The sequence below is a fragment of the Melopsittacus undulatus genome, chromosome 8 (assembly GCF_012275295.1).
Source record: "Melopsittacus undulatus isolate bMelUnd1 chromosome 8, bMelUnd1.mat.Z, whole genome shotgun sequence".
Lineage (NCBI taxonomy): Eukaryota > Metazoa > Chordata > Aves > Psittaciformes > Psittaculidae > Melopsittacus > Melopsittacus undulatus.
This window is the reverse complement of record NC_047534.1, coordinates 13,955,106-13,979,803: the sequence shown is the minus strand read 5'-3', so window position 1 is coordinate 13,979,803 and position 24,698 is coordinate 13,955,106. Positions and strand designations below refer to the sequence as shown.

Below are 24,698 nucleotides of genomic sequence, written 5' to 3'. Positions count from 1 at the left end.
TGTGCCGTCCGAGCCCTGGAGCTCGGGTCAAACCCCGTCCGTCCACCCTGCTGCAGCAAGGGGCCTCGCAAGGGGGCGCAGTGTGGCGGGAAGGGCGGGGCTGCGCTGAGGGCTCTGTGTGTGCAGTGCTGCTACGGGAGGACAGCGAGGGAGGGCTGCGGGCTTGGGCTGCCCTCCCGGAGCGGCCTGCGCCGCCGGGGGAGGCTGTCGGGCTCTCTGGTGTCCCCCACTGGTGTCCTGAGGTGAGGAGGGCTCTGCGTGCCGATGGCGGCAAACCCCTCCTGCGGCGAGTCCTGGCCTTGAGGGGATCCCCGCGGTGCTGGAGCCAATGTGGCTAAGTGGCTGTTGAGGGTCACACTTTCTGCTGCTTAAGTGGACTAAATAGTTGCAACAAATAACTCGATCAAACTTAATGTCAGAAGAACTGGGAAGTTTTAAGGTATTTTTAACTACAAGGTGGCTACGGATCCTTCGGAGCGCAGGCAAGGTACCTCATCCATAGTGATTCGGAGAAAACTCCAGGAACAAACTCGCCAACAGAGTTTCAAGCTGACAAGAAGGTATTCTTTATTGCGGCGCCGGGAGACACGGGGGATAGCTCCTCCTAACGTGTGTCCCTGTATTGCTCTACAGGCCATCCCTATATGGTCACCGGGTATATTACATCATTTCCAGAAAGTTTCCCGCATTCATACAAAAATGTGATGGTGGTCTTTAAGGGTCGTTTACTTTTCCCAGCTTAATTAACATTGCAGACATAGCAATCAACCTGTCCTACTTATCAGTTAGTTTAAGTGCTCCCATCCTGGCCATCAGCTAGTCCCAGATAATGCCCCCCCCCCCCCAGGTCCTGTTCTTCCATTCTGCTCTTCTCACACCTTTTGTACTAAGGTTCTGAGGACCTGAAACTAAGTCAACTACCTTCAGGCATCACGGTTATTTTCCATTACAAAGCCATCAAACTTATCATTACTTAGAACCGATTACGTTTCGTGATTTTGTGCCTCCTTGTATCAATAGTCAGACAATGTCGGAATCAGCCTGAATGCTGCCAGACACCCACCCGCTTGCCACTGAAATTACGGTACTAACAGGAAAACGCTTGTGATAAAACGTTGAAATCAAGGGTTTCTTACATTATTCTGTTGACTTTTCCAGCCAGCAATAAACAGCAGCTGGTCCTGTCAGTGTTGAGCAGGTTCTTGGCACCTTCTGGGCATGTAACTGCAGAGATTTGCAAATGTTTTACAAGTATGTTTGGATGAGAACCGTGAAAGCTCTGCAAAGTGTAAAGCCCAGTAAGCCCTTGTTTAGGAGGTGGTGCACTGCAGTGGTGAGGCAAAGAGGTAAAATGAAGAAGGCCTTGTGTTGTGGTACTGGTGGCTTTTCCCCAAGCTGTGCTTGCTGATTTTTCTGTTTGCCTGTTGGTTTTTGGTTTGTAAATGGGGTGTCCCAGGCTGACCAGTGTCTCTGCTCTGGATGCAGTGGGTCATGGAAGCAATGCAGACAGGAGATGATGTTTTGCCAGTATTGCTAACCATAACAAGTTTATTTTCTTACCTTGTATGTAATACAGTAAAGACAGTTTCATAACTTAGTGTTTTGTTAATAAATAATCAGCTACAGTGTACCACCCACAGCTCTGCAGGGGTAGTACTATGAAGAAGAGCAGAGAGAGGTGAAATTCCAGCCAGTCAGTTCCAGTGCATAGAAGGTAAGTGCTTCCCTAAAACATGCATTTCCAAACGTCTTGGTTAGTGATGGATTGAAAAGTCCAGAAGAGTCTGTGTTCCAGCTGGGTTTGAGATTTGAGAGCAGCAGTAGTAGCACTTAAGTAAGTAGTCATGAGCTGATCACTTCACAGCTCAGGACAATGAATCAAATAGAGCATAAATACAAATGACACTAAAATAGTCTTCAAGCCTTTTTGTTTTAAAGTAAGTCCAACTATGTGATGGTAAACTTCAGACAGATTCACCAGCAAGGGTGTTGCAGAACCTAAGCCTACTCTTATATATTTCATACCAGTAGTTTTATGTGTAGAATCTTATGCAATTAGGAAACAGACTTGATGCCATCTGGTTGTATAAACTTTGTTTCTATAGTCTCTTGTATCTATAAATATGAAAATGGCAGCATGGGCAGTAGTGGTCTGCGTCCTTGAAGATCCTCACAAAGAGAGGTACGAAGCAGCATCCAAAACAGCACCTACAGCCAAAGAGGAGATGGACATGCACGAATGATTTACTGACTTTGCTTTCTGCTTGGCTACATCTGTGGTTTTCTTCTGCCTTAGTCAGTCTGCACTTTCACTGCATAAATCTCAAGTCTTCTAATGTTTGAAGTATCTTCCAAAAAAAATTGTCTTCACCATTAACACCTGATGCATTAGTCTGATTCTGAGCCTGATCCTAAATTGTACTGGGGCAGTAGACAGTGTTGTACCAATTTTTGTCAGTTACATTTAGCAAGTTTGCATCCCCTGTAGCCCTGATGACTGTATCTAGAATGGACAGAATAACTAGTTTCCAAGTAGAAAAGGGTAAACCATCTATACAGGCACTAGCTAGAACTTTTAATACTTTTTTAACCTTCTGCTATGAAGAATCTTCAAAGCATGCATAAAAGCTTACCCAACCATGCACAAGCTGGTGCACAGAAGGTAGGACAGTTTGCCCAGTCTGTAGGTGACCTGTGTGGTGATGTGCTGACGGCAAGAAGGGCATATTGTGGATGTTGGTTTGCTTGAGAAGATTCCTGCTACGATGATTGGAGGCTGAGACACCATGTAAACTGAGAGCAAGAGGAAATTATAAGGAGCAAAATTAGAAGGCAATCTTTTGCAAGTTGTAGTCTTAATTGGAGAACGTAGGTTCTTAACATGGCTGATCTAGAAGCACTTGTGTTCCTATTGCTGATTTCAAGTATATTCATAAGAACCACAGTATTGCTTGTTCTGTGTATCCCAGTATGTTGCTTCTACCCACAGCGACTATTTACTTGGATAAGGACATACACAAGGAATTGCTTATGCGATAACCCCCATTGTCAGACAGTCTTCACTAGCCACTCTGACATTGAGAATTTATGTTCTGATACTTAAAATAATATGAAAAAGCATGTTCTCCCCAAAGAAGAGGTTAGAAGGCTATAGAAGAACTTTCTGGATTAACTTTTCAATAGTTACAAGAAATTAATCAGGGTAGTTATTCTAACATACAAATGTCATTACTTATATGCTGGTGCTGTGCTTAGTGAAGTCTATAACTTCCCTCAAGTTTTTTCAGTCTGGACCTGACTGTCATACTTCTGGAAGGGCATGGCTCTTGTAGGTACATGAAGACTATTTTTTCAGAAATGTTTTCAGTGAAAAACTATGATTTTAAACATCCTAAACCAAATTTAGGGTACATTCATAGCCTGAAGCAAAACTTTAAGAGTGGGAAGGTATTGTCTGTTAAGATAGAGAGGATATAGTATATCTGAGTTTAATTGCCTTCTGGTCTTAGTGATTTTTAACAATGTTATGTGTCTCCTCCTGTAAGTGATGTTATTTGACTGTTCTTTGAAGCCTTTCCTCAGTGTCTTCTTTGAGCTTCTCCACTTCCATAAAGGTGACTAGAACAGGAACAACAAATACACTGGACTTAAAATTATTTGTTCTGAAAGTCCTAGTTCCTAGCTGGTTAAAAAAAAATAAATAAATAAATTGGGAGCTTCTGTAGATTATCTAATGCTGGAAAACCAAGTCCAAATCTCTCATCTTTGTTTATCTTCCAACATCTCTAGGGAAATTTTCTAGCCTCTTAGATTGGGGGGGGGGGGGGGAGGGGGCAGAAAACTCCCATCTTCTGTGTTGATTTTAAAACTAAAAATATTTCACTTTTGTTAGCATGTAGAACCTTGAAAATTATCAGAAACACAGCCCCCTGGCACTTACCTGGTTGCTCAATGGTGGCTGTTTCCCGATAGGAGTAAGGTGGGGGAGCAGGATACTCATAACCCCCTGTGCAAAGAAAAACAGGGAAAACCATAAAAATGCATACAGCTTAATGCTTCCTGAAAGCCCCATTCAGAGTCTGCTAAGAAGCTGCGCTGGAAGGTGGCTTGCACGGGGGGCCTGATGTAGCTCAATGAAGTACAGGGCAAAAATGCTGAGTTGAATCATGGAATTTTAAAGGCAAAAGAGCCCACAGTGGCAAGCTGGCCTCATTTCCAATATAACATAAACTGAGTAATCAAATTGTTTTTTTCAACACAAAGGCAGTAAATGTATCTGTTCCAGCATAATATTGGAATGATACTTGGTTTTAATTTAAGGATTCCATTGATAAAATATCCACTGTACCTCCAACTAGTTCCAGTGATACACTGAAATTCTGTTAGTATTTAGAGCCTTTTTTTTTTTGCTTGAATTTTATCTGCCTGCAGCTTCCAATTAATTTCATCATACCATTTGTTCTAGAAAAAAAAAAGTTAAAAGATCTTTTTGCTTTTGTTGTGGAGAAAGGAGAAAGGAAGCTGGTGACTAAGACACCTCGTGTTGCTCTAGTTCTTTAGTTCTGATCTCACAGATTAGGAGTGTAATCAGCTGAGTGTGAAATAAATGAATGTGTAAAATACACATTCGTGAATACATTAAAAATAAATTAATGTATAAAACTTTACAGCCAGCTGGCATAGTTGTGGTCTGCAGCAGGAGGACAGTCCCTGTGAGAAGTCTTGTTTGATCAAGCCTGCACAGCATCAGAGAAGCTTTCACCCCCAGGCAGAGCAGTGTTGACGTGGCAGTCCAGCCTGCACAATTGAGCCTTGCAGAAACAGTGTGAGTTCAAACAGGGAATAAGCCCACAGGGATACAAAATGAGATAAAAAAAAAATTGATTTTTCCAAAGTGAGACAAAATATAGTGGCAAAGTTGAAAAAATGGTAGCAATGTTTTCTTGAATGGTAGAGATTTGCAACAGCATTTGGTTTTAATGATTGGGTGTTTATAGTTGCCAGGTTGTTTGTTGGTTTGCTGATGTAAAATATACAGGGATGATTCGTGTCAGGAATTTAGGCGTCCTGGTCGCCTTTGCACTTGGTGTGAAACCAGCCCTCCTTTGTGACCGTGATTATCATAAGTGCTCCTGTCAATAAGGAGAAACAAAGGGGATAATCTCCCCTAATCAATTGCTTTGTGTTTAAAAGGGGGCTTCCGTTTAACTATTTGACTGGCCCAAGGAGGTTAGATAACCAAGAGATACATTTCGTGTCAGGGACTTGGGCGTTCTTGTCGCCTTCGCACTTGGTGTGAAACCAGGCCTCCTTTTGTGGCCGTGATTATCATAAGTACTCCTGTCAATAAGGAGAAACAAAAGGGGATAATCTCTCCTAATCAATTGCTTTGTGTTTCAAAGAGGGCTTCCGTATTAACGGTTTGACTGGCCTAAGGGGGTTAAATAATCAAGAGATACATTTTGATACAGGATACTGCAAACTTGGGCACTAGGCAAATAACCATATAAGATATAGAACAAAATGTTAAGCTTGTAAGCATTTTTTCTGTCAATACATTACTAAGTAAATTCAGGAACGTCCTCACCGGAAAAGACCCCAGCAAACAAGAAAAGAACAAAGGAAAAGGGCCACGTCGACATTCGGGTAAAGAAGACAACAAGATTGGCTAAAACCCGAATCTGAGAAGTATAAGAGACTGTACTCCAAAGATCCCGGGTGTGCGTTGCTGGTGGAGCGGAGGCTCCCCTGCGCACCCAGCGCTGTTTTACTTATTGTCTCTTTTAAATTTCTAATCAATTGTAAATAAAAACGATTGGGACAAAACCCGGTTTGCGGTGAATCTTTATAACAAAATTGGTGACCCCGACGTGATCTCTGTGTGGCTGCTGGGGACTATAGCCCTTACGAGGAGGCGCCCCACATTTTGTGGCTCGGGGGTTCTGGTCCTGAGCGGTTCCACGAGATCAACGAAAAGAGAGAGACAATAAGTAAAAGAATTGAGCTCCTTGAAAACTGCAGTACAACCTCCTGTAATTCTTGTGCACGAAGACCCGGACGAAAACAGCGGACAGTAAGTATAGTTCGGTCGGGAGGAAAAGCCGGTGTGTGTGTGTCTGTGTGGAACGTAACTACAGTTGCGTTGCGTGGTTTTCTCGGACCAAGGCTCCAGTACGGAAACCCAATGGTAGAGATGGAGTGTGTGGTGAGACATGAACCAGATACCCTGAATCTGTAAGAATACAGGTTGGGTTATCAGGATTCATGAAGTGAGTGTGGACCTCTTCTAGGCGCGTTTCCAAACTCCCGCGAGGGACTTGGCCGCTGAAGGAGGGAAGCGATAGTAATTGAGTGAAAGAGAATACACCCGGCAAACGGGTCAGAGTAGTGGTTGCAACTCTGACCCAAGGAAAGGGGCCCAGGCAGAGGTCCCATTCCTGGGGGCCCAGGCAGAGGTCCCCGTCCCTGGGGCCCAGGCAGAGGTCCCAGTCCCTGGGGCCCAGGTAGAGGTCCCAGTCCCGGGGTGCCCAGGCAGAGGCCCCCGTCCCTGGGGCCCAGGCAGAGGTCCCAGTCCCGGGGTGCCCAGGCAGAGGCCCCCGTCCCTGGGTCCCAGGCAGAGGTCCCAGTCCCTGGGGCCCAGGTAGAGGTCCCAGTCCCGGGGTGCCCAGGCAGAGGCCCCCGTCCCTGGGGCCCAGGCAGAGGTCCCAGTCCCGGGGTGCCCAGGCAGAGGCCCCCGTCCCTGGGTCCCAGGCAGAGGTCCCAGTCCCTGGGGCCCAGGTAGAGGTCCCAGTCCCGGGGTGCCCAGGCAGAGGCCCCCGTCCCTGGGACCCAGGCAGAGGTCCCAGTCCCGGGGTGCCCAGGCAGAGGTCCCCGGAATAAGACAATGGGTCAGAATAAGAGTCGTAATTATAACCCAGGAAAGGATCCAAGGAGAGATCGTAAGAATAAAACAGGGAACAACCTACCAGATATACCACCGGACAGTCCCCTGGGGTTAATGATAAAATACTGGGACATTCGGCCGTCCCGGGAAGGAAAAAGTAAGGAAAAAATGGTCCATTACTGTATGGAAGTATGGACAAAAGAAAGAATTCGACCCGATAATTTGTATTGGCCGATATTTGGGTCTTTTGATGATTGGATATGTCAAGCTTTAAATTTATATGTGAATAGGAAAGCACCGTTTAGTCAGGAGGAAAGTGAGTATGCAGCTCTATGGAAGGGATCATCAGCGAAAGTTTCGTTGTTCCCTCTAAAAGAAAAAAAAAACAAAAGGGAGAAATCAAACAGACCATCTTGGGAGCCACTAGATAATTTACCACCCCCGTATCTGGGACAGGATTCGGAAGAGGAACAAGGGGATACTTACCCCCCATTAACACCTAACTCCGTCCCGTCGGCTCCCCCTCCTTCCCCTCCTTCTGCCCATACTAGAAGTAAAATGAGGACACAGAAAAATGAGAAATTAGACAAAGCGGAGGAAACAATAACGTTGGCACCCCTCCGCGAAGTTCCAATGGGGGGAAATATAGGAGGTATTGGATTCGTAGCGGTGCCCTTGAATACAAATGACGTAAGATCCTTTAAGAAAGAAATGGGCAGATTACTAGACGATCCTTTAGGGGTTTCTGAGCGACTAGACCAATTCCTAGGTCCTAACACCTATACCTGGGAAGAAATGCAGTCGATATTGGGAATATTATTTACTGCAGAGGAGAGATCCATGATCAGACAAGCTGGAATGCGAAATTGGGAAAGACAGCACCAGCAGGGTCCTCCCGGAGAACAAAAATGGCCAAATCAAAACCCTAATTGGAATAATCAAAATGGCCATGACCGACAAAATATGATGGATTTAAGAGAAATGATTATACAAGGAATTAGAGATGCAGTTCCAAGAGGACAAAATATTAATAAAGCCTTTAGTGAACATCAGGAGAAAGATGAATCTCCTACCGATTGGTTAGAAAGGTTAAAAAAATCATTTCAATTATATTCTGGTGTAGATCCGGCTTCTCCAGTAGGGGAAGCCTTGTTAAAAACTCAATTTGTGGCTCGATCTTGGGGGGACATTAGAAGGAAGTTAGAGAAGTTGGATGATTGGCAAGACCGTGGGCTCCAAGAACTGCTAAGAGAGGCCCAAAAAATCTATGTACGCAGGGATGAAGAAAAACAGAAAGCAAAGGCAAAGATATTTGTTGCAGCGATACGAGAGACTCAAAAACGAGAACAGCCTAGACAGGTACCTGAGACTCCAAGCTTTAGATATCAAGAAAGAAAACGGGCAGATCAAAGGGAAAACATTAAAACTGTTTCTGGGGAAATACCGGAGTGTTATTACTGTGGTAAAAAGGGACACCGTAAGAGGAACTGTAAAAAACGGATACGAGACGAAAAAATGTTTAGAGAAGAAGAATAGGGGTGTCAGGGGCTATATATCCTGGGGACAAGAACATCATCTGAGCCCTTGATAAAGTTAAAAATTGGTCCCCAGGGAGAAGAAATAACATTCTTAGTTGACACTGGAGCACAGAGATCCACTGTCCGATATGTCCCTTTAGGATGCCAAGTAAGCAAAGAATCTACTATAGTAATAGGAGCAAAAGGAGAACCTTTCAGAGTACCCATTATTAAAGATGTAGAAGTTGAATCTGAAAGGAAAATGTGTTTAAATGACTTTTTGATAGTAGAAGAAGCGGAACATAACTTGTTAGGTAGAGACTTAATCATAAAACTAGATATCAATTTGGAAGTAAAGGAAGGGATGATAATGATAAATTTATATCAATTGACAGAGAAGGATGAGGCACGGATAAATTCGAAAGTTTGGCATAATAAAGGGGAAGTAGGAAAACTAAATATCAAATCTTTAGAAGTGAAAATAACTAATCCAAAAGAACCAATTAGAGTCAGACAATATCCAATTTCTTTAGAAGGGAGAAAAGGTTTAAAACCAATAATTGAAGAATTAATACAAAAGGGGACGTTAGAACCCTGCATGTCCCCACACAATACTCCAATTCTCCCTGTAAGGAAACAAGATGGGAGTTATAGGTTAGTCCAAGATTTGAGGGCAGTAAATCGAAGAACTATAACCCGATTTCCTGTGGTGGCAAATCCGTACACCTTACTAAACCAAGTGTCACCAGAACATGCTTGGTATAGTGTAGTTGATTTAAAAGATGCCTTCTGGGCTTGTCCATTGGCCGAAGAAAGCAGAGATTTTTTTGCATTTGAATGGGAAGACCCAGAAACAGGTCGGAAGCAACAACTGAGATGGACAGTATTACCTCAGGGCTTCACTGAATCACCAAATCTATTTGGACAAGCCTTAGAAAATTTATTGATGTCTTTCAAACCTGAGGGAAGTGTAAAGCTGTTACAATATGTAGATGATTTATTAATAACTGGAAAACTGGAAGAAGAGGTCCGGGAAAATACAATAAAATTATTAAATTTCCTCGGAGAAACAGGATTAAAAGTTTCAAAGTCGAAATTACAATTTACAGAACCTGAAGTAAAGTATTTGGGGCATTGGATTAGTAAAGGAAAAAAAAGGTTAGACCCAGACCGAATAGCAGGAATTATAGCTTTGCCTGCCCCTAAAACAAAAAGAGAAATTCGACAATTATTAGGATTATTAGGCTACTGTAGACAATGGATAGAAGAGTATAGTGACAAGGTAAAGTTTCTTTATGAAAAACTCACATTAAATGTAATAAAATGGTCCCCAAGAGATGAAGAACAATTCCAATACCTAAAAGATGCCTTAATGAAGGCTCCCGTGTTAACTCTCCCAGATTTAACTAAACCTTTTCAATTATTTGTGAACACAAGCACTCATGTTGCATATGGGGTTCTTACCCAGGATTGGGCTGGGAGCAAAAAGCCAGTAGGATATCTTTCAAAATTGCTAGACCCTGTAAGCAGGAGCTGGCCTTCGTGTATACAGGCAGTAGCAGCAGTAGCCTTATTAGTTGAGGAAGCCAGGAAAGTGACCTTTGGAGGATCCTTAATTGTTTATACTCCCCATGACATCCGAGGAATCCTCCAACAAAAGGCGGATAAATGGCTAACAGATAATAGATTACTGAAATATGAGGCTATTTTACTCTCTTCCCCTGAATTGGAATTAAAAGTTTCTACAGCTCAGAATCCTGCCCAATTCTTATTTGGGGAATGGGAGGAAGATTTGGGGCTCGGCCACAACTGTGTTGATATGGTCGAGTTACAGACAAAAATTAGACCTGACCTAGAGGAGGAAGAATTGCAAGAAGGAGAAAAGTTGTTTGTGGATGGATCCTCACGGGTGGTCGATGGGAAAAGAAAATCAGGTTATGCAATTGTAGATGGAAGAACGTGGGAAGTAATAGAGTCCGGTCCATTGAGTGCAAGTTGGTCAGCACAAGCATGCGAATTATATGCCTTACTGAGGGCATTAAAGAGGCTAAAAAATAAAAGGGGGACTATATTTACCGATTCAAAATATGCTTTTGGAATAGTACACACCTTTGGAAAAATATGGGAAGAGAGAGGGTTGATAAATACCCAGGGAAAAGGGTTAGTACATGAAGAGTTAATAAAACAAATATTGCAGGCCATAAGAGGACCTGAAGCAATTGCTATAACTTATGTTAGGGGACATCAAAAAGGATTACAATTCAGGACTAGAGGAAATAATTTAGCAGACGAGGAAGCTAAACGAGCAGCTCTACTAACCTTAACTGCTAAGAATATAGAAGAAGAGGAAAATCAGATAAATGAATCGAAAGCATATTCTCAGAATGAGATAAGAGAATATGAAAAATTGGGAGCAAAATTAGAAGATAGTAAATGGGTGTTACCAGATGGGAGAGAAATGTTACCTAAAGGATATGCAAGGAGAATATTACATAGATTACATCAACAGACTCATTGGGGAACAAGAGCACTCACTGATCAATTCTTAAAATTTTATGGGTGTATAGGAATTTTTGAAATAGCTAAGCAAGAAACACAGAGTTGCCTAACCTGTCAGAAGGTTAATAAAAAGCAAATGCGACAAGCTCCAAAAGGGGGAAGACCTTTGGCCCACCGACCGTTTGAAAGGATACAGGTTGACTTCACCGAACTACCAAAAACCGGACGATATAAATATCTCTTAGTAATAATAGATCAATTAACACATTGGGTTGAAGCCATACCCACCACCAGAGCTACGGCTCAGGTGGTAGCAAAACAATTACTTGAAAATATTATTCCTCGATATGGTATGATAGAAATAATAGATTCAGATCAAGGATCTCATTTTACTTCGAAAATTCTTAAAAGCATTATAGCAGCTTTGGGGATTCAGTGGGATTATCACACCCCATGGCATCCCCAAAGTTCTGGGAGGGTAGAAAGAATGAATCAAACACTGAAACATCAACTATCAAAACTAATGATTGAAACTAAGATGTCATGGATCAAATGTCTTCCTCTGGCTCTGCTAAACATTAGGACCATGCCAAACTCAGTTACAGGTATCTCGCCTTTTGAAATGTTATACGGAATGCCCTATACCCAAGGACTACCTATAGGGCACCCCAAATTAGAAGATGCAAGTATCCAACATTATATAATAACTCTCAATAGAAATATACAGGAACTTAGGGCGAAGGGAATGCTAGCACAAAGTACCCCGTTAGAATTTGCAATACATAATATTCGACCTGGTGACAAAGTATTAATAAAAAGCTGGAAAGAAAGTAGCCTAACTCCTCGTTGGGAAGGACCTTTTCTTGTTCTTTTAACTACAGAAACTGCGATTCGAACGGCTGAAAGAGGATGGACGCATGCATCCCGAGTGAAAGGACCTCTTCCAGCAGTGAAATCAGACCACTGGAAGGTTGCGTCGATACCTGGTGAGCTGAAATTGAAGCTCACGCGAGAGACAGACATTTAACAAAACATACTAAAAAGAAACTGTAACCATTTTGCTAAAACAAAACTCTGTCACTATTATGTTCTATATTGTTTAAGGAGTTGGTGATATTATCCTCATTACAGCACACATTCTCCACCACAAACCATACCTAGTATGTACTGACAAAGAAAAATTTTAATGATAAAAAGGAGGAAAAACTATTTAGAATAAGGAGTGAATGAATTAGTAAAATAGATCTTTATACGACAAATCAAACCGAGTCTTGTAGTGACCACTCGACAATTAAAAGCCAAAACTGTAAGGGACGGCACAAGAAAAAGCCGGCAATACACATTAAAGACCCCTGAAGAATACCCCTGCTGCCGAGAAGATCAAATACCTCGCTGCCAGAAGCAACCTGGTAGGCGAAGGAGGCAGAGGAGTAAGAAACATGTGGGGTTTAATAATAATCTTTCTAACCATTCCTCAATCCGGAATTGCCGACTCGTGCTGGAAATGTTATCAAAACGTTAGAGTTGGTCATACAACAACTCGGTCATTTGCATATCATACTCATATTAATGCTGGATGCTATCAACGACAATTTTTAGAGACTTGCAAATTTGACAATAAAAACCTATGGGTAGCAACCAATCTAGGAGCACGAACTGGAAGAGCACAAACTGGAATTGGTAGCTGTCCCTATGGAGAACAATATATATGTTTTACTCGAGAGGGAATGTGGGGATACTCCGATGGCGGTGGAGTACAAGATATATATAAAGAGGAATTAGTAAAGAACACTACAAAAAACCTAAAACAATCTAAAAATTCTGTGTCCAAAAAAATACCTCCTAGTGAATTATATGAGAAAATTAAGAATAAAATTGGGAAGGAGGGACTCCCTGCCCCAGGAAGAAACCTATACATAGATCTGATGCAGAGAATAGTAAATGAATTAAATGTGTCAAATTGTTGGATCTGTGGAGGATCCCAGATGACGGAACAATGGCCCTGGAGAGGGGAGGGAGTGAGTCCTCAACAGATGCTTTTATGGAATAACACACATAAATCTAAGGAACAGAGACCTGAAGGGTGGGTATTAACTAACCAAGTTCTAGGCCAAATATGCATATCAAGAGGAGGAAAAAATTTTACCCATTTTGTAGGACATACCCCCTGTAAGATGATGATAATCACCAACTCCACACACCAAAATATTTGGTGGCCCGAACCACCCAAAGGGTATTGGTCTCGACAATGTAAGGAGAATGAAACAATATGCTGGAAAGAAACAACTGATGGGACTATAGCGAACCCATTCCAAGAAATAACTGATTTAGAATCATTCTGGAGAAAGCCAGAACGACAGGGTGATTGGAAAGCTCCCGATGGCTTATTCTGGATATGTGGGAAAAAGGCTTATAATAAGTTACCAAAAACATGGAAAGGAGTTTGTACCATTGGTATAATACAACCAGCCTTTTTCCTACTACCAAAACAAAAAGAAAACCAGTTAGGAAGGCCATTATATGAAACCCTCAAGCGAACAAAGAGATCAATACAAATTGGGGGGGATCAAAAATGGAAAGAGGAAGAATGGCCGCCTCAAAGAATAATAGAATATTATAATCCAGCAACTTGGGCTCAAGATGGGAGTTGGGGTTATCGAACTCCTATCTATATGTTAAACCGCATTATTCGACTACAAGCCGTAGTGGAAGTAATTACGAATCAAACCGCCAAAGCATTAGAATTGATTGCAAAACAATTATCCCAAACGAGGGCTGGTGTATATCAAAACCGACTAGCTTTGGACTATCTATTGGCTGAAGAAGGGGGAGTTTGTGGCAAATTTAATACCTCAGAATGCTGTCTAGAGATAGACGATAATGGACAAGCTGTAACTCAAATAGCTGGAGAAATAAAAAGAATTGCCCATGTACCGGTACAAAGATGGGACTCAATATTAGGCGACAATTGGTGGAATAATCTATTAAACAGCGCTTGGTGGAAAAAGATAGGCTTTATAATTGCTTGTTCATTGATAGGATTTTTATTTTTACCTTGTATGATACCATGTTTTATAAAATTAATCTATTCAGTCGTACAAGGAATGCAAATTTCAGCTATGCCACTTGATCCTGAAAAGGCAGCCAATGGAAAAACTCATTCACTAATGATCTTGAATACAAAAACAACGCCGTCATTATCCGCGGCACAAAAAGCAGTCATTAAATTAGAAAGTAAGACACAAATCAATATGTTGCAAAAAGACAAATGGGGGAATTGTAAAATATACAGGGATGATTCGTGTCAGGAATTTAGGCGTCCTGGTCGCCTTTGCACTTGGTGTGAAACCAGCCCTCCTTTGTGACCGTGATTATCATAAGTGCTCCTGTCAATAAGGAGAAACAAAGGGGATAATCTCCCCTAATCAATTGCTTTGTGTTTAAAAGGGGGCTTCCGTTTAACTATTTGACTGGCCCAAGGAGGTTAGATAACCAAGAGATACATTTCGTGTCAGGGACTTGGGCGTTCTTGTCGCCTTCGCACTTGGTGTGAAACCAGGCCTCCTTTTGTGGCCGTGATTATCATAAGTACTCCTGTCAATAAGGAGAAACAAAAGGGGATAATCTCTCCTAATCAATTGCTTTGTGTTTCAAAGAGGGCTTCCGTATTAACGGTTTGACTGGCCTAAGGGGGTTAAATAATCAAGAGATACATTTTGATACAGGATACTGCAAACTTGGGCACTAGGCAAATAACCATATAAGATATAGAACAAAATGTTAAGCTTGTAAGCATTTTTTCTGTCAATACATTACTAAGTAAATTCAGGAACGTCCTCACCGGAAAAGACCCCAGCAAACAAGAAAAGAACAAAGGAAAAGGGCCACGTCGACATTCGGGTAAAGAAGACAACAAGATTGGCTAAAACCCGAATCTGAGAAGTATAAGAGACTGTACTCCAAAGATCCCGGGTGTGCGTTGCTGGTGGAGCGGAGGCTCCCCTGCGCACCCAGCGCTGTTTTACTTATTGTCTCTTTTAAATTTCTAATCAATTGTAAATAAAAACGATTGGGACAAAACCCGGTTTGCGGTGAATCTTTATAACACTGAGGGTTTTTTGTTTATTTTTGTTTTTGTTGGTTTTGTTTTGTTTTGTTTTTTGAGGGGGGGAATGTGGAAAAACAAGTTTGTAAAGAAATTAAAAAGTAAAGGATTTCCTTCTGATTTAGAAGAGGAATATTGAGACAACACTTGATGTGTTTTTGCGAAGGATCTGCAAGGACAAGACACTGCAGCTCAGTCTTAAGGTGTTGAGTGCCCATCCCTTAGTGGAGCAGTTCACAAGTGACTTTTTCTCCTCAGCCTCTTGCAAGCTCTTCTGACTTTCGAAAGAGACCAGAGAGGTCTTTGAAGGCAAAAATACTTACTGAGAGAACTCATTAGAATAAAATGCTCTGACACATCTAGCCTTATCAGTCACCTTCTGACCTCCCATTCAGGTTTTCTGTTCCAGTCCTGTCTGGTGAATGGCAGTTTCCTCACTAGCAGGAAAGTAACAAAGGTAAAATCACTGATATCTCAGTCTTAATAAGTGTGGGCTTGAACAGGCACAAGACAAATAGATGTTGTGAGGTAATTATGTAGGTGTGAGAGCAATGCCTAGTTTCAGAGGGAAAAGCCAGCCCAGCAGAGCAGCAGCTGTCCACATTTGCAGTCATTGGTCTGAATTACCAGCACTCAGTCATGTTTTCCCCATGGTACAATAGTGGGGAGGGGTTGTTCATCCCTATAGAACCTGGCTGCAGAACTGACTCATGTAGGGAAGGCAGCTCTGGGCAGCAGGAGCATTTGGGAAAAGACCAATCCTCTGGAAAACTAGATTACAATTCAAGCAAGACTTAGCCTATCCATGTACAGTTTACTGGCTGAACATTTGCTTGTTAAGAGATATGAAATTATTGTAGAGTTACAACTGCAATTCTTTTTCCAGTAAAGCATACGTTGTTTCAAAAATTATTAACTAAACCAACAAAAATGTTCTTTTGCCATTGTAAGCGATGTTTCTGTCAGGAGATCCTATCAGCTTGCCTACCCCAACCCTGGTTTTATATTCTGACATAGGTACTTTCTAAACTCATCATGTTCTGGCTAAGCTGGGCCCTTTAGAATTGCTCAGGTACACTATCAATGTTTGCACACAACCATGAAGAGGGTGCGCTTTCCAAAGCCCTCCCAGTGAAGCCTGCTTACCTTCTTGGCTGCAGTACTCTGGTGCAGAGGGTTCTTGTGCATAGGGCTCAGGACGCGGTTCATACATAATCATAGGAATTTCTGCACGTGCCTTCTCGCTGGGCATCTCTGCAGTTCACCTGCCAAAACCAGTGCAAACTAAAATCCACTGTGACTTCCAGTGCCCTGTAATGCTTGCTTCTGTAATTCTTAGTTCTCATACTCAGATTTTACTTAGAGGAAAACCAGTTCTCATATTCTGGCTTTTTTATAGACTGAAGTGCAGTCAGTTCCTGTTGCACTTCATGATAAGGGAGATGGGAAGGGAGAAGAGAAAATACATTTTTACGTATTTCTTTGTGCTGTAAAGCTAAAAATGTACCTCCAGGAAAACACACTAGTCAAAGTGTGTAAACTCGTGACTGGATGTGTTACCTTTGGAGAAAAGTTAACCTGATTTTTTTCTATGGGTTGTCAAAACAATCGAGGAAGGGTAGAGCACATTTGAAAAACTTTTGTGTGTCATTAAGTCAGAGCCAGCAACAATGCAACCAGTGGCAATCTGGATCTGTCTTTCCTTGAGTTGTTGTGCAACCTTATCATCGTCATTATCATGACCAGTTTTGTACTGTGAAACTATTGTCTCATCATTAATGTGACAGGCTTTTGTTGTGCAAGATCATTATTAAATATGACTGCACTGCCTGAGGCTCTGAACAGGATCAGGCCACAAAGTATGTGTGTTTTGCAGGTGTTAGCAGGAACTGCTCCTCACAATAAAGGAGAGTGGGAGGAAGAGGACACAGATATATCTGCATTACTGCAAGTGGAATGGTGTTAATTATTTCTAGCTGTCCCTTAAACCAGTATTAGCCTGTTGGTTTCCTACTAATGTTAACTGTAGGAGTCCTTTGCAGAAGAAAGTTACAGCCTTTTTGCACAGGTCAGCAAGGAATGGCAATTTTGTGAGAAAAAAAGGAGGAAAGATCTTTGTGAGAAGCTTCTAAATGAGCCTGATGCCAGTTTAGTGGCTGCTCAGGTAACTCCATTTAACTCCTTGCATTCCAGCTAAATGTCCTGTGTTGCTGTGCAAACACCTTCCCTGGTTCAGATCAGGACTGTGCCCATCTCACTTGCTCAGTGGTGATGTAAAAGTGAGGGGTTCTATTGTTAAAAGACACTTTGATAAGCAAATAGAGTCTAAGAAATGTAACCTTTGGCAAATCGGTGCAAGCTGGCTGAATATGAGATCAAACTGGTGTAGGATAGAAATTGCTGAACAAGACAAGATGGTCTTAACAGATCTGTTTTCAAGAAGCACTGGAGGGGAATATGGGTGGGGGAGCCTGAAAGAGGGGGGAGTTAGTAATGCTGAGATAAAGCATCAGTCCTTTTAGGGAGGAAGAAAAGGAGGAATTTGAAAATACCACTAGGGAAGAAGTGATGCCATTTTCACAAATCTGTATGAATTGAAAGTGATATTGGAAAATGGTAGCAGAATTAATACTAAAGGGAATGGGTAGAATGGTGGCAAGAAAAAAATCAGAAATGCAGCATTGGCCATGTTAAAGCCAAAGATGCATTAGAAAGTTGCTAATATCTGGACTGAAGAGGAGGGATGGGTATACTTGTTATAAGAAATCTAAAATAAGTGATTGGGAATGGCAGAGGTATTAATAGGCCATTGCTGAAGCTTCATGAGGATCCCACTGAGAACAAAAAAGAAATACTGAGAATAAAGAGAACTTGAGTAAGATGAAGCTATTTGAGCCAGGGGAGAGTAATGATTACAGAGAAGACAGTGTGTCAATAGTAACTGTGGGTTCAGGAGTGTGCTGATAGACAATATTGCATTAGCCAGTGTTGACCAAGGGTTGTTTACCTGGGACAGGGATCAGTGGGCAAAATTATAGGGAGTCTCTTAAGTTTTTGGCTTACTGTTATCTTGGTACTTAAACACCATACACTAAATACTGGGTGGTGTTGATTCAGGTGACATTTCTGCTGAATTCATCTCATTCACTGTGAAGCAGGAAAAAGAGGAAAGGGCTTTTGGATTTCATCCAGTGACTATAGGCCCAGGCAAAAGGCCTGTTGTAAGGCACAATGTAAGAGGGAATAACAATGGTTAACATAGTGAGAGTGTTGCATATTAACAGGTGAATGCAAGCAAACACTGAGTAATCTTTGCTCCACCCAGTGAGGTATTAGTATAATATTACCAGTTAAATGCGTAGGACAAGAGATACAGAAGTGAATCAGTAGCAGAGCCAGGAGTAGTGTGGGAGTCCACTGGATGCCAGGTTTGTGCTTGATCTACTGAGCTGTCAAGCACAGAAGCTGTGGACCATAAGCTGTTGATAAAGTTGGTGCCCTGAATTTGCTCACTTACAGTGTCTTGATGTGTGTTTCTAATAGTGCTGTCAGTAGCTCTGTGTATTGTGATAGAGGGCCTGCCTCAGAGCAGATGAGCTGTGAGAACTGGATGGGCAGCTGGGCCTCAGCTTCTGCAAAGCATCTTCAGTGTACCTGGCAGAAAGTACCAGGGTGTTTGATACCCTCTGGGCCTGAATGCTGCAAGTCCAGAGGTCCATGAAAGGCATTCTGTAGGATGTTTTATGCAACAAGGTAGATCCTTTCATTTGTCATATAAGTGGTTACTCTCAGTTCTTGCTTGCAACAATGTCTGTGGTACCCAAGAGCTCTCTGGGGCTGTGCCCCCAAGCCTGTAAATGTTATTGCCATGGATTAGAGCTAGAGACTTTCATCTCATTTATGATCGTCTGCTGGGTATATCTGATGGGTATGGGCAAGAACATACAGTGTTAGTAGTCCTGTAGGAAAAAGATGTAAGGAGAAATATTGGTCAGCAGTTCCTGAAGAGCAGGAAAATGTCCTATAAACTCCACTCCAGAAACCAGTAATATCTAAAAGGCCAATACTTAATAGCTAGGGAGGTCATGTAAATTGCCTCCGCTGCAGTCACACTGAGCAAAGGGAGCTCTCTGCAAGGACACAGCAGACCCTTAAGCACTTTAGAAGTGGGAGCTTTGTTTATCTGAAGCACTCAAAATTGACTCAAACAACTGCAAGCTGCTTGATTTGCAGGCAGGAATATGAAGTCCCAAGGGCACCAAAACAAGTCTGTGCCTTCTCTCCTCTGAAGTTTCAGTCTCCTCTACATATGAGTATAATGGGTTTGCACTGGAAAATAAAGCTCACTTGAGTCCTGTGGAAATTACTATTAAAAAAAAAAAAAAAAAGAAAGAAAATCACACCCAGAGGCATATTCAAAGAGCCAGTTCAGGGAAGGGGAGTTGGAAACTACAAAACCATTGTGTTTCAGTAAGGACATCCTAGGGGAGGATGGGCAACAGCAGTTTCCATCATATTCCTCTGGATTTGCCCCAGGCACTTGTGTTCTGGTGTGAAGAGCGGTGTCATGCAGCCAAAGAAAGCTGCTGAACTGTCAAATTTCACGGCAGGGCCCAACTCTCACCCGAGCCTCTGCACCTTCACTCCCAATGTCCCTGATGGCTACATAATACCACACATGAGCATAGTCTGATGTGTGCCTGCAAAGAGGCACAGGTACTGTCATTTTTGCTTGGTAAAGGGGGAAACTGAGGCACACAGAGGACAGTCTTATCAGGAGTCCTGACAGAGTTGTCATTGGGCCTCCCCTGTGTGGTTCAAATAATTGAAAAGAAGAAGCATGGCTTCCCTCCCCTCTGTGGTATTCTTTGGAAAGGTTTTTCAGGTGCTGCATGTTTGCAGGGGTGGGTAGGGAGAAGGTGCCATCAATGCAAATAATTTGTCACCTTTCAGAAATACTTTTTTCAGTTTGATTTAAAGTTGTTGGAAATACGCTTTTCTCACAAACACTTCTTCAAAGGTGACATTGTGGTATTTGAAATTGAAGCATTCATGAGCCTCAAGAATCCCATGCAATTCGTGCCTGGTTTGACCTAGGTATAGCTCAGCAAAACACAGACTGGGAGCTATTTCACAGTCATCTCAGAAATCTCATTATTTGAGTGCTGATGCATCTTTGTTTTAGTCTTACAAATGTGCCAATGAAGTATGTATGATTTCATTTGAAAACTGAAGTTCACTGCAGTACTTACTAATCCTTCTCCATTTAGGTGCAGAAATTACAGTCTGAGAAGGAGAGGAGGCAGATGGGTTTTGGCAGGTGCATGTGTATCAGTCTAGGTAACATTTCCCTGGAATTCTGTTCTCTTGAGGGAATGATGTAGTACTTCTGTGAAAGCTGATAAAGGTTTACTAATCTATTGTGACTACTATTAGTATTAATAATAATATTAATTTCTTATTTAATTGGGGTTTGTTTTAGCAAGGTTAATTGTTGGTCTCATACTGCAGACTCCAAATGAAGTTTCATTTTCATTTCAGAACAGTTTTCTAAGGTACTTGGCACTGGCCTATCTCTATTCCAGTTTCAACTGTCCAGCAGTGGAGCTGCTCCCAGGACCCAGACCTGGATGTAACTGCACAAAGTACCTCACACTTCTGGGATTGGAGGAGAAAATGTAGGGACAACTTGGATGTGTGAGAGAGGGACTAAAGCTGCAAAGGGCTGTTTCTGGGCCCTGCCTGTACTACAGCTGGCTGTAAGGACTGATCAGTATCATGTCACCTGGCAGGTGGTTTTACTATTTGGCTATCACATCATGTACCAGGATACCATCCAGAATCTTAGGCAGGACAAGAAGCAGACACTTTATAAGTGTTTAATCTGCATTCCAGCTGATATTAGTGTGAGATTTGCCATTCAGTAAGAGCAGATTCAGAGATGGAAGAAAGGGAATATAGAATTTGGGAGGAAGCATTAAGTGATTCATGGATTTGAAGAAGATAGAATTATGCACTCAAAATTTCTGTGTTTTGTAAGATTAATGTTAAAATATTATAGTGAGTGATCTTCAGATATCATGGATATAGATTTCATCTATACCTCATGTGTAGGTATAGATGTTTTCACCAGTGATCTGTTAGCTTGCAGGGTACTAGTCCAAAGGCTTTCAGTTTGCTCTAATGTGTTCTTGTTCTCCTGTCATTACTAGTTTAATGCTTTCTTGGGTATTTAGCCCTTCCAGCTGCATTTCTGAGACAATTTAAGTTTCTGCTATTTCAAAGAGTGACCACAAAATGCCATTGCTGGCATGCCATTGCAGCTACGACTTGAACAATATTGAGTGCCTGTGTTTTACTTTATTGAAGCAGTTAATTCTAGTTTTCAGCTAACAACAAAACACTGAATTCTTCAGTGGAGAGATCTTTTCCCCTTAGCTCTGAGTTGATTGTTTATCGTAACAATCACAGTGTGCTGAGGCTTTTCAGATGTTCAGGAAGGAAGATTTCCAGCTCTAACACAGCTAAACAAAGATTTGGGGGAGCAGCATTCAGGTATTTGTTTATTCTTATTCTTAAAATAGAAGCTAAAAGAGATTACTGCTGGCAGCAAAGTAAAAATTGGACATTAAAAGGTATTCAGGATGTCTGAAGTAGACAGCCTTTTAAATGAGATGAAGGATGCTCTGTCAATTCCTTGTTCTTTACTCCCAGATTTAATTTTAAATTCTATCATTATTATGGCTTTTAAGCCTGTATCAGGCTACCAGCTTCTTTTCTCAAATGGAGAGGATGTAGCTATGGGAGATTCAGCTGAGTATGAACTGTATTTCTCTTTGCAAACTCTTCACCTGGTTCCTTTGGCTTGTCTGTTAACTGCATTGACTCACTAGCTGTCATACAAGGTCACTGCTTAAAGTGGTCAGTGGAACAAGTTGGTGGTTCATCTGTTGAAGTCATCAGGATGCTTTTGTTATTGAGCTAGGGAGCCTGAGTAGAACCTAGAAAGTCACTGTGTAGATATGGCTTCTCCTTCCCTTGTGTGGAAAGGGAGATATTTACGTGTAATCCAAGTCCTTATGGCTTAAATGGAAGTTTAGACTAAAATGAACATAACCATTGTTCATAAAATCAGGAGGAAGCATATAGTGAGCAGTGAAATGTTGGTGAACTGAGCTCTACTGAGAAAGAAATAGCTTTTTGCTTCTTCCATTTTGGAGAAAACCTTCTCTGTGGTATTGTAAATGGTAACACAGAGGCAAAAAGATTTGGAAGGTTTGGGGGTTTGTTCTGGTTTGGTTTTGTTTGCTGTGATGTGTGCCCAGAGGGGTGGTTGATTGGTTACGGGGCTTGTGCAAGCAACTGCAGCACTTGTGCATGCAGATCAGCAGCCTGGCCCTGTCTATGTGGACTCGCAGTCCTTGCTGGATAGGGAAGGACTCTCTGGAATTTCTAGGCCTGGCCCAGAGCATATGTTTATGTTAGGTTATTCCTCCATGAAGGAAGCTCTGGTCTATAATTCAGTACATTTACTGCTCCTATTGCTGTCACCTTAAAGCTGTTCAAAATACTGTGAACTTTCAGAAACAACCTAGCCTAAAATCACTGATGACAGTTTATCCCTGTTTGTTACTGTGCCAGCATCACATGTCTATAGAAAAACCGTCTCCCCTTAAGACAGCTCAGAGAACATTCCTGGCTCTCTGCAGCCATTCCTTCACAGGGCTAAGCAAGCTTTTGAGTCTTTCTTGTTTCTGTACAGTGAATTCATCATTAACTATGAGCAGCCAGTGAGCTCTGTCCTCAGCCTATATAATGGTATGAATGTCATATTTAATGGAAATGCTGGTTTTAGAACAATCCAGTAGCACTTTTTTTTTTTCCAAAGCCAAATCAGGCTGATAGTTTGTATTTATACTATTATTGACCAGCAATAGGTCTTACTCCTCCAATGTCATTTTGTGCTAATGAACTCCCAGCTTGTAGCTGAAATTTCTAGTACAATTTTCTAACTGCACTCCTTTGTAGCATTATAACACACATGAATTCTTTCACGACATTTCTCTAGGTTTTCTTATTCTGTGTAATAGATTTTCTGCTTCCATGATTTATTTCTTCATTCATACATTTTATTAACCACTCCTATGTTTCTGTCAAGGTTATAAATTAAATCACTGAATAAGATCCATCACCTTTGATGCAAACCAGATGTATCTCTTAAATACTGTTCCTTCATTTACTCTGTGAGGTATAATCGCTTGCTTCCCTCAGATGAACAACTTTATTCAGATTTAAAGGGCCTTTATTCTGAAGGATGAGCATGCCTGGGCCCTGAGACTGCATTAGAATTTGTCCCTCCCTAATTGCCATTACAAAAATAGAGTCCTAACCTCCCCACTAAAAGGAAGTATTGTCCAGTGGTTTGTATTAACTGGAGTGTGTGTGTGGGAAAGATGGGCTCCGTTCCTGTTCTGCGACAGTGATGATGAGCAAATTAATTAGTCTTGGTTTTGCTTAGCTCTGTTGTATACGGAAACCCTGTATTGGGGAAACACTGTAATCATTCTACAGTGTTATGGTCTACATTTGGTTATGCCTTGTCTTAAAATTTGAGCAAACAACAGAAGACAGGAAATACTGAGTTGTCCTCTATTGACATGATTTTGTCTTTCACATTCTCTTCTAGCTGTTGGAATTGAGGGAAACCTTACGTAATTGTTTCCAGCAGTTCATCATTACCTTAAAATTTGATATTTGCCATTTAATTCTTTTATGGATTAACATTCCTTTAGCAACAGTATTGAATCATGGGGTAGCCAGCATTTCATTTATACCCATGTAAAAATAATGTCCATAACTTGTTCTTCAATTGAAAACTGACCAAACAGCTCAAGTAACATGTCATATAGCATCTGGACCTGGTTTAGCAACTTTTGCATAGTTATTATGAATAAACATTCATTTGAAGAAAGCAGGTATGTGCCCGGCTCTTACGCGTAAGCTAAACCCATTCCTATTGAGGATTAGTTTGACTTTCCATTCTTACTTACTCTTCTCATCTTAACCTTATCAGAAAGCCTGTTTTCCTCTTTTACATCTTTGATCTGTTCTAGGAAAAAGTTAAAATATTCTGAGAAAAATCTTTGCCTTCAGATTTTAGGAACATGGGAGAGATCTTGCAGATTTCAATTCAATCATAAAGAATTAATATTTACAGCAGAGAGTGACAGCTGTCATGCTCCTTGAGCTCACTGTCTCGTTTAATCCTTGCCACTTCCCTTCCTTTACTCCCTAAGGAGCAAACATAGTATTGATCACAAGTCACTTGAAAGCTCTTACCTTTAGGTAGCTCTGGCAAATCTTGGGAGCAAAACCGCTTCAGGAGTTGATCACTTCATCCATGCCTTTTCAATGTGTTTGTGTCTAGGAAGGGAAGCAGCACACATGACCTGCCGTCATGCCTCAGCAGCGTATCCATTTGAAGATGCAAGTCAGGTTGGTACAGTCTATAATTACCCCAGTTTGCCCACAGTCCCAGCCTACTGCTCACACCTGCTCTGCAGCAAAAGGAATGTTGTGTGACAGGCTTGCATGAGTTTGTTGGTTTGGGTTTTTTTAATAATAACCCAGAAGTTTGACTTTGTGCTAACCTGAAAGCTAGGCAAAAACAATTAGAAGAAGCATAGGAATAACT

General features: G+C 41.7%; 2 protein-coding genes across 3 annotated transcripts in view; one reads left to right on the top strand and one right to left on the bottom strand.

Moving 5' to 3' along the window:
• Positions 1-1,514: 1,514 nt before the first annotated feature.
• LITAFD (LITAF domain containing) lies at positions 1,515-24,495 on the bottom strand. 2 transcript variants are annotated; one of them, XM_005150774.2, is made up of 5 exons: positions 24,344-24,494; positions 16,151-16,269; positions 3,941-4,006; positions 2,634-2,793; positions 1,515-2,208 (listed from the first exon to the last, which is right to left on the bottom strand). In XM_005150774.2, the coding sequence occupies exons 2-5, from the start codon at positions 16,254-16,256 to the stop codon at positions 2,100-2,102; spliced, it is 441 nt and encodes a 146-aa protein (XP_005150831.1). In that variant the 5' UTR covers positions 16,257-16,269; positions 24,344-24,494; the 3' UTR covers positions 1,515-2,099. The 2 variants fall into 2 exon arrangements, with proteins under 2 accessions (XP_005150831.1, XP_033921105.1); XM_034065214.1 differs by lacking the exons at positions 1,515-2,208; positions 2,634-2,793 and adding an exon at positions 2,800-3,618 and having other exon boundaries at positions 24,344-24,495.
• Positions 24,432-24,698, top strand: part of CARHSP1 (calcium regulated heat stable protein 1) — a 55,982-nt gene continuing 55,715 nt past the window's right edge. The window contains exon 1 of the mRNA XM_031050432.2: positions 24,432-24,499. The gene's annotated coding sequence lies outside the window, so the exon portion shown is untranslated. The remainder of the gene's footprint in view (positions 24,500-24,698) is intronic.

What these genes read in the sequence shown, in the direction of transcription:
- LITAFD (XM_005150774.2), bottom strand. Translation starts at nt 16,256, where the DNA reads ATGCCCAGCGAGAAGGCACGTGCAGAAATTCCTATGATTATGTATGAA. An exon ending in AGAGTACTGCAGCCAAGAAG is followed by an intron (nt 4,007 to 16,150) that starts GTAAGCAGGCTT and finishes TTCTTTGCACAG; the next exon opens with GGGGTTATGAGTATCCTGCT. An exon ending in AGCCACCATTGAGCAACCAG is followed by an intron (nt 2,794 to 3,940) that starts GTAAGTGCCAGG and finishes TCTTGCTCTCAG; the next exon opens with TTTACATGGTGTCTCAGCCT.